Genomic DNA, 9,805 nt, shown 5'->3' on the forward strand with positions numbered 1-9,805 from the left:
AAAAAAAAAAAAAAATTCAGAATGCTCAACAGACAGCCTGATAGTTTACTCCTAACATTACAAAGTGCCCACTCCACGCCAGGTGATCAATAGTCACTATATACAAATCAATTATGTGAACACACAATCTAGATGTTTGGATATTAAAAGTGGGTACAGGTCAGACAGGGGCAAGATTGGTGCCCTACAGCATATATCATGAATACAATATGAACAGGGAGTACAGGGGTATAGACAGGGGGATATGGTACCTGGGAAGACAAGGATTCTATAGGTATTCTTGGTCTCTCCTAGAATTCAACCATAGAAGATAATGTTATATGTACAAATAATGCTAAGTGATCTTAAAATGAGGGTCCAAAACATGCTGGCAGGTGATAGTTGTTCTTTACCCGCTCAGTGTAGGGTATGGACAAACCAAAAGAACAGAAAGCTGACATAGGGTATGTACAACTCAGATGTTAACACCTCCCCTGGGAGTCATAGCAACAAGCAGAAATGAACGCTGCTCTCCCAAACAGCTGCTGTTAGTGCCTTAGAGTGACATAATGAAGGGTGATAGGAGCACTCCTGACACTGGCCTTACTACACATTCATCTCCATCTTCCTGGAAAGTGAGCAGATTCAGCAGCCAAGCAAGCATCATCACTCACTCAAAGCCTGGAGAAGTAGATCATCACCGTAAGAACTTCCGAGCCAAAACAGCATAAAGGGGGCTGGACTCCCTCTCCCTCTTTAAACCAACATCTTGACCATAAATAAATAAGGTCACTTTCTCAAATAAAGGCATATTCGAGTTTCCTCTCTTAAGTTTAGAATCCTAAATGAATTTCTGGAGCTGCACTTGAATCACTCCAATAATAAAAAAAGAACTAGACTCTGTTATCAAAGCAATTCTGAAAATTAAGTGTTCTGTGAGAAGGGGAAAATATACATATATATCAGCCCTTTCATTTCCACATTACTTCTAGTATACTTCCCTCTGAAAGGGGTAAAGATATAGAAATAAAACTCAAGCTTATGTACTAGGACAAAGTTTACCCAGATCTATGTAAATAAAGATAAGTCTGACTCAAGCCAACAAGCACACACCTATGATTTCATCTCTTTACAACAAGCACACACTTAAGATCTCATCTCTTTACAACAACTCTCACTAGATTGGGACCAAAGGCAGTAGGATCTCTGAGATTAAAGCCACCTTGGTCTACAGAGTGAGTTCCAGGACAGTCCAGGCTACACAGAGAAACCCTGTCTGGAAAAAGAAATAAATATAAGCAACAGCGGTTCTCAACCTATGGGGCCGGGACTCCTTTGGGGGGGTCGAACAACTCTTTCACAAGGATCATCTAAAATCATTGGGAAACACAGATATTTACATTATGATTCATAACTGTAGAAAATGTATAGTTATGAAGTAGCAACGAAAATAACTTTATGGTTGGGGTCACCACAACTGGAGCTGTATTATAGGGATGCAGCACTAGGAAGGTTGAGAACCACTGATTTACAATGGCTTGGTTTTTTTTGGGGGGGGGGAGATAATCCAAAAATCAAATTAAGACTAAGATTAAATCATGGGAGAAGGGGACAGAGGGATTGCTCAGTGGTTAAAAAAAAAAAAAAAGCACTCGTTGCTCTTCCAAAGAACTTGAGCTAGATTCCCAGCACCCTTAAAGTGGTTCATAAAACTGACTTCAGTTTCAGCCATACATATGTGCAGACACATAAAAACCTTCCACGGTATTTTGCGTGTAAACCTTTACACCACTTAACTGTACAATGCATGTTCTAAGGACTAAAATATTAAATTGATACAAAAGTTATAGATGCCGCCGGGCGTAGGGCGCACGTCTTTAATCCCAGCACTCGGAGGCAGAGGCAGGCGGATTTCTGAGTTTGAGGCCAGCCTGGTCTACAGAGTGAGTTCCAGGACAGCCAAGGCTATACAGAGAATCCCTGTCAGGAAAAACCAAAAAAAAAAAAAAAAAAAAAAAAAAAAAAAGTTAGATACTTAAAGTACCTAAGATGACAAGATGACATGTCAGGAGGGGCGACCTAAAGCCAGCAACAATAGCTGTTCCTTACACCAACACAGTTTCTACTACCAACATCTCTACTGTTCTTTCAAATATGCACTGTGGTGCAAGTTTCAACTTTACTGCTCTATAATAATACCACTAGCTAAGTACCTACTTCCTTATCCAAAACAGTTTCACCTTTCTGGCTACTGCCCATACACAATGTCACCAAACTTGCTTCAATTGATAAACTAGACACCCCTTAATCCGCTGGGTAATTTTCTTGTTACACCTGTAGCAAGTTAACGTTATTCAGGCAGTCAATTGACGACAGAAAACTGCATATTTATCTTGCAATACCATTTATTCGACAGATTTACCGATCCCTTCCTGAACGCTGATGAATATTATTAAGTCTAGCCCCATAAACACACTCCCGGTTCCTTCCGAGCAGTCACCGTGTACCAACACTCCCACTATCTAGCTATACATACGATTTTCATGAAGACCCTTTAACAAACCCCCTAACCTAGCCTTGAATTCCAGCACTCGGAAAGTGGAACTCTTGAGAGTCCCAGGCAGGCCAGGGATACGGTGCGATGCTAGCCCCCGCCCCAATGTGGGCTGGAGCCAAACGCTCACATCCTTTCTTTCCACAACTAAGCAGGCCGAGGCCGCGAGGTTACAAGCACAGCAGTGCAAGGCATCTAGACACAGCGAGCCTCCCCCTCATCACCCCGCTGCACCTGCTGCCCTCAGACCAGCCTTCGCGCCGCACCCGTCACATGACCACCTTGCCCCCAAAGGTCCGGTTTTGGCGCGCGGCAGTGACGTCAGCGTCCTGTCAGCCACCGCCCCCGCCACCCCGCTCTTCCTCCCCGGCCCGGCCCCGCCCCGCTGGCGAGCCGCGCCGTTAACGGGCTCCAGGCGGCCCCGCGCCCGGGCCGCCCGAGCCACTCACCTTGAGGTGGCCGCTGTCTGGGCTGCTCGCCTCCTCCTCGTCCTCCCCGCCCGACGCGGCGGCCACCGAGGCGGAGGACGGGGGCGCACCCCGCAGCGTCGGGAGTTCAGCCGCCACGGGCAGTCCGGCCGAAACGACGCCGCCCGCCGCCCCCGGGCTGAGCGTCACGTTATGCGCGTTCTCACCCCAGCGCCACGGGTACACCATGAAGTCGCTGAAGCCGGGGCTAGTGGGGACGAGCGGCGGCGGCGGCTCGGGCTCCCCCACGCTGCTGCACGGAGGCGTTGCCGGCGTGGTCCTGATGACCGATACCAGTACGCGCTTTGGGGAGTCGTGGCAGAAGATGACCGGCGGCGGCTCCGCCATGGGTGCCGGGGCGCCGCGGATCATGCTGGCTCGTCTGCAGCCCTCGCGCTCTCGGCGGCCCGCGCTTGCCTTGCTCGCCCGCGCTGCTACGTCTCAGCGCCTCACAGCCGCCGGCTCATGGCAGGCGGCTCCGGACGATCAAGCTGCAGCTGCGTTGCTGACAGGAAAACGGGACGCGAGGCGCCGAGTCCCCGAGAATAACAACCTGCCGCCGCGGTCCCCGCTTCGGCTTTTCCCGCGTTACATTTCGCGCCTGGGCGGAACCAGTCACCGCGAGGACCCTGCGGCTGGCCACCGCGACGAGTGACAGGTCGCGAGAGCCAATAGCCGGGTCCAGGCTGTGTTCCGTCCGGAGGGGGCGGAACCAATTCGAGCGCGGGTCCTTACTGCCACGTCATTGGCCGCCGCTCTCATACTTTTTTGTCTGGAGGGCCAACTGCGTTCGAAAGTCTGTAGGAGCGCGCGTCTTGTCCTGACACACCCGTAGGGAGCCCCACCCTGGCAGGATGACTCCTGCGAAGGGGGAGGGGGAGGGAAGGAGGCTGTTGATTGGAGGAGCTGCGGGGAGGGGGCGTGATAGTGGGCGGGGCGATCATACCGGGTCCCTCCCCCACCAGAAGAAGAGGGGGCGAAAAGAGGGTAGGAGTCCGCGGATTGGAGAAGTTGCGGGGAGGGTTGTGGTGGTCACTGCTGGCCAAGAGGGCCCTCCCCATCGCCCCACCCAACCCGTCCCCTCCCCTCCCTCCCGTGGCTCCGGGGCCGTTTCCGCGCGCAGCCAGTTTAAAGGGCTGATGCCGCGCCCGTCCCTCCCCACCCAGGGCTGATCAAGGCGCCCGCAGGGCATCGGTTCTTTTGTTTTTGTTTTGAGACAGGATCTCTACATAGTCCTGGCTGCCCTGGAACTCCCTATGTAGGGACCAGGAGGGCCTCGAAGTCAAAGATCCCATGCGCTCCCCGCCCCCAGTACTGGGACTAAAGACCTGCGTCACCACGCCTGCCTAAGGGCATGGGTTCTTAATGGAGTCCTGTGACCAGCCCTGCTACGGCCTTCCCTGACTCCTGGCGCTTGCTGCCAGGCTCGGGACCGCGGTGGGGCGCACGAGCGACCGACCACTCGCACAGTAGGCAGCTCCCGGCCGGACTTGCTTGCAGTGTTTCCCAGGCAGTCTGATGCTGGTAGCGGTTCAAAGATTTTTTTAATCTCTTTAGAGGCTAAAAGATAGAACTGGCAACTGGAGATCATTTGCTTGCGGCGTTTCCCAGGCAGCCTGTTCCTAGTAGAGGCTCAGTAAAGATTTTTATATCTGAATATCCCGTGGTTAAGCGATAGAACTGGTAACTAAACTCCACCAAATACAAAGCTGTACCTAAATTAATTTAGCCACCAGAGTTTTGTTTTAGAGGAAACTAAGTTAACAAATCAAAGCAGCCAATAGTGTGGGCCCTATTTTTAACCACATCTTTAGTTTGGGTAAATAAACTACCTAGCAAGATACCTAAGTCAAATTTGACTTTATGGAGAGAAAGTAACTTGGGAACAGAAGTGAAAATATTTCAAGAAGATACATTGAGTAATTTGTATCTTTGAAGTGAGTCAAGTAAAAGTATCTTTTCAAAAAATGAAAAACAAAGCAGCCAGAGAAATGGCTCCATGGTTAAGAGGACTTGCTGCTCCTCCAGGAGACTTGGGTTCCGAACTCCCAGTGGTGGCAGCGTGTGACTTCAGTCCCAGGTGATTTACTTCCCTCTAGTAGTTTCCTTTGACAATGCATGCACATGATACACACACATTCAAGGAAGCCAAACACTCATACACATTTAACATTTTAAATTGGATTTCTTTCCTGGGGGCTGACTGGGTACCACAGCTTATATCTACTGTATGTGTATGGGGGGGGGCGGGAAATAGTCTGATATTTTAATAGTCCAACTGGAAACTGAAAGTTCAGCTTTTGTTTCCCACAATGGAATAAAATTGTAAACGACATCAGAAATCTTACTACATTGTTTCAAATCCACTGAAAGGGAACTATAAATAATCTGTTTGATAGTTGATAGTGAAAGTTAAAAAAAAAAAAAAAAAAAGCAGGGGGTGAGGGGATATAGCCATCAGGAACACTTGACTGAAGGGCTGGGCAAGAGGCCCACAGGTTAAACACTGGCCAATAATTACTATTCAACACACTAACCTGCTCAAGTGCAAGATGAATCACCCAGAAAGCAGAACACTGACAATGCTTCTAAAAATTACCCTTGATGAAGGGTAACCTGGCAACTCCACTTGCTTCCAGCCACAGAGAATGAAAATCATGCCAGGAATGTGGTGAGTTTGATTCTGGGAGAACAGAAGTCACTCTGAGACTTGCTTCTTGCTCCACTTTGATGCCACCAGGGGGCTACGTGCAATGTGTGCTTATATTCCTGATGTCTATGTTCTGTCCTAGATATAACTAACAGCCTAAGGATGTACACTAACTCTGAAGACACTAAAACCCATCACAGACAAGCGAGCAGTGGTCTCCTGCTGACACTAAAGATAGGGTGGTAGTGCATGCCTTTACTCCCAGCAGGTGTCAAATGCAGGTGGACCTCTGAGTTTGAGGCCACCCAGGGCTACAGCTACACAGAGAAACAGTCTCCAAAAGCTAAAACTCAGCAAACAAAAAACTGTCTATACTATTTCAGTGTTCAAAATGTAGTCCCTTGGGGGTGTGGCTTATTGGTACATCTAGGCATGTGTTGTAAGGCTTTGGGCTCAATCCTCAGCACCCTTTATGGAAAAAAGCTTGATAAAAGTCTGTCTGTTAAACCTTTTACAATGTATCTTAAAGCCTTAAAATGAAAGTAAAAGGGGGCTTTCAATTTGAACATGTAGAACTTGAACAATAGAGTCAAGAAGCATGACTGTTGCTATCAAAGCAAAACTTTTTATCCTGTGTGAGACACAAAACAATTTAAAAAATATATAGAGGGCTAGAGAGATGACTCAGCGGCTAAGAGCACTGACTGTTCTTCCAGAGGTCCTGAGTTCAATTCCCAGCAACCACATGGTGGCTCAAAACCATCTGTAATGGGATCCCTGTTCTGGTGTGTCTGAAAACAGCTACAGTGTACTCGTATACCTAAAATAAATAAATATATCTTTAAAAGTATATAGAGTGATTTAGTGTCACATCTAAAAATGTATATGAAGCAACTTTGAAAATGGAAGCTGAAGGGCTGGAGAAATTGCTCAGCAACACTTGCTGCTCTTGCAGAGAGCTTTTTGGTTTGGTTCCCAGCATACATGTCTGGCAGCTCACAACTGCCTGAAACTCCAGTTGCAGAGAAACTGACATCCTCTTCTGAACTCTGGGACACCAGCATATACACATAAATATATATGACTTACATTCATTGAGTTCCCCAGTCTACAAACATCCCTCTTGTTTTCATTAATCCTGAGCAATTTTATCTGATCCTTAACAGATTCTAATAAAATCCCTGGATTAAAGGACCTAATTAAAAGTAATTTTCTTTTTTTTTTCTTTTTGGTTTTTCGAGACAGGGTTTCTCTGCATAGCCCTGGCTGTCCTGGAACTCACTTTGTAGACCAGGCTGGCCTCGAACTCAGAAATCTGCCTGCCTCTGCCTCCCAAGTGCTGGGACTAAAGGCATGCACCACCAACCCTAACCCTAACCTTGACCCTAACCCTTAAAAGTAATTTTCTAATTTACAACAAATATTAGTCTTCTGCTTTGAAACACTACACAGTTTTTGTAATCAACAGTTCATGTTGGTGATATTAAGAGGCATCATTTAATAAAGGCTAACAAAGTACTACCATATCTGTGAGGTGTCTAGAAAATGGAACATGAAAATTAAGAAGAATGAGGCACATGGTACTTTATATACTTATACCTACAGGAATAAAATCACTACCTTATGTCTAGACAGACTATTACCAACATTAGCCAAGAGTCTATGAAGAACAACACACAAGCCCTGATTTTATAGCCTGGTCCAATATACCTAAAGAGGCATCCAGTAAAAGAGTTACAGGCTCGCTTTGTTGCTTTGTTTTCTGGGAAGATTTGAGAGGTAACAGTTTCAAAGCAAAGGACAGAAAGAGGACAAGTGGGAGAAGGGAGAGAAAAGAACCAATGCTATCTGTCTTAATTAGCTTTAACTATCCACTTGACACAGTCTAGAAGCACATGAGAAGGGAGTCTCAATTGAGAGTGTCCAGACCAGATTGCCTGAGGCAATTCTGTGGCAGATTGTCTTGTCAACTGATCAGAAGCACAATTCCCTGGGGAGGTGTTCCTGGATTGTATAAGAAGGTTAGCAAAACATCAGTCTATGAGTAAGCCAGCAAGCAAGCACCATTCCTCCATGGATCCTTCCTTCAGGTTCTTACTTTGAATTCATGCCCTTAGTTCTCTCAATGATAAACTATGACCTGGGAGTATAAGATGAAAGAAACCTTTTTCTCCCCTTTTTGATTAATGTGTTTTAGCACAATAACAGGGGGGGAATCTTGACTATTGTTCATATTACAACATTATTGTAAAAGGCAAGTTCCTTTGATCAAGAAGTGGCTTTTAAAAGATTTGTATGTACATTGATGTTTTGCCTGCATGTATGACTATGTGAAGGTACCAGATTCTCTGGAACTGGAGTTACAGACAGTTGTGAGTTGTCATGTGGGTACTAGGAATAGAACCCCGGTCTTCTGGAAGAGCAGTCCATGCTCTTAACTGCTGAGCTATCTCTCGAGCCCCAAGAAGCAGCTTTCTAAGTTATGATTCGGTAAACTTCTGTAGAATTTGTAGTCAGTACCCAAGCCCCAATTTATCATATGACAATAGACTAAACCTCTGAAACTGTAGGCAAGCCTCAATTAAATGCTTTCTTTTAGAAGAGTCACTGTGGTCATGGTATCTCTTCACAACAATAGGACATTGGCTAAGACAGATACTGTGAGGGCCCCACAAAAGCAATAAAAATATTTAACAAAGTCATACACTTATAAATCAATAGAGCTAGAATACAATTTAGTAGTAGAAAGAGGACTGACTGGCTGGACAAAGGTATTTTCCAAGTGAAGGAAAGGGATCAAAAAGTAGATATTAATGATGGTGTGCAAAATTTTAAGGTTGCTAAGTGGAATTCTACATTTACAATAGGAGACTTGGAGCCTGAAGGGTTGACTTAGTGATAAAGAGCACGTGTCACCCTAGCTGGGGACCCGAGTTTGGTGTGCAACACCCACATAATGACTCATAACTAGCTGTGACTCTAGTTCCAAAGGATCCTACACCCTCTTCCGACTCCATGGGTACCAAACACTCACATGGTATACATACATATACATACATACATACATACGTACATACACAGGCAAAAACTCATACACAAAAAAATTAAATCTAAAAAAAAAAATAAACAGGAGACTTTTGTAATATATAAATTATACCATCCCTTGGAAACCACTAATTTACTTTCTGTCTGTATGAACTTTATAATTGATATTTCCCACAAATGTACTCATTGCCTTTTGGCATATTGTGTCTGGCTCCTTTTCTTTAGTATGATGTTACAGGAATGCAGCTGGATAAGTAGCTCTATAATCAAGAGTACTTATTGTTCTTTTAAAACACCAGAGTTTTATTTCCCATACCCACAAGCAGGTGGCTCACAACAGCCTGTAACTTCAGGCCCAAAGAATTCAAAACCCTCTTCTGGCTTTTGCAAACACAGATGCACACACACATATAAATCTTTAAAAGTCCTACCCATCACTTGCTAAGCATTAGATAGCTTCCAGATTTGGACTGTTATTAATAATGCCACTGTCTTCTGTCTATAGGTTTTTATTTATATATGAATTATAGTTGCATATGTTTTCATTTCTGACTCCCTTTCTCCCTGATTCTATTGAATTTCTAAATTTTCAAAATTCAGCCTCCAACATGTCTACATGAAGCAGAAGGCCATATGGAAGCTATGAAGTTTAATCTGGGCGGCGGGGGTGGGGGTGTACTGCCTTTTTTCCTAGTCCTCACACCACTTTATATCCCACCAATGATCTATGCTGGTTCCAGACTCTTCACATCCTTTCTAATATGTGCTTTACTTTCCTTCAAAAAAATGACAGTCACCCCAGGGATGCCCTAACCAAGCTGTCTAGGGAGACTAGCAATACTGGCAAGTTCTAGGTTTGAGTGAGATGCACTATTTCAATAAATAAGGTGCAAGAGGAATTAAGAATAATACCTGACATCAAATTTGGACCTCCACAGGCACTTGCCCACAGGTGCACACACATTCATACACATGTGCCGAAACATTTTGCCACACACACTAAACAAATACATGAAAATGGGGAAAATACAATGGAAAAATAGGAAAGTTATCCTTAAAAGTATGTCAGACTGTCACACACAGTTTTCTTTCTTTCTTCTTTCTTTCTTT

The 9,805-nt window shown here is 45.3% G+C and overlaps 1 protein-coding gene across 1 annotated transcript in view; it reads right to left on the bottom strand.

The window, feature by feature from the left end:
• The window catches only part of Znf367 (zinc finger protein 367), an 18,692-nt gene extending 15,099 nt beyond the window's left edge, over positions 1-3,593 (bottom strand). The window contains exon 1 of the mRNA XM_021215560.2: positions 2,983-3,593. Within this exon, the coding sequence (XP_021071219.1) occupies positions 2,983-3,372 (390 nt within the window). The 5' untranslated portion in view covers positions 3,373-3,593. The remainder of the gene's footprint in view (positions 1-2,982) is intronic.
• Positions 3,594-9,805: the final 6,212 nt, after the last annotated feature.

This window comes from Mus pahari, chromosome 16, assembly GCF_900095145.1.
Source record: "Mus pahari chromosome 16, PAHARI_EIJ_v1.1, whole genome shotgun sequence".
Classification (NCBI taxonomy): Eukaryota; Metazoa; Chordata; class Mammalia; order Rodentia; family Muridae; genus Mus; species Mus pahari.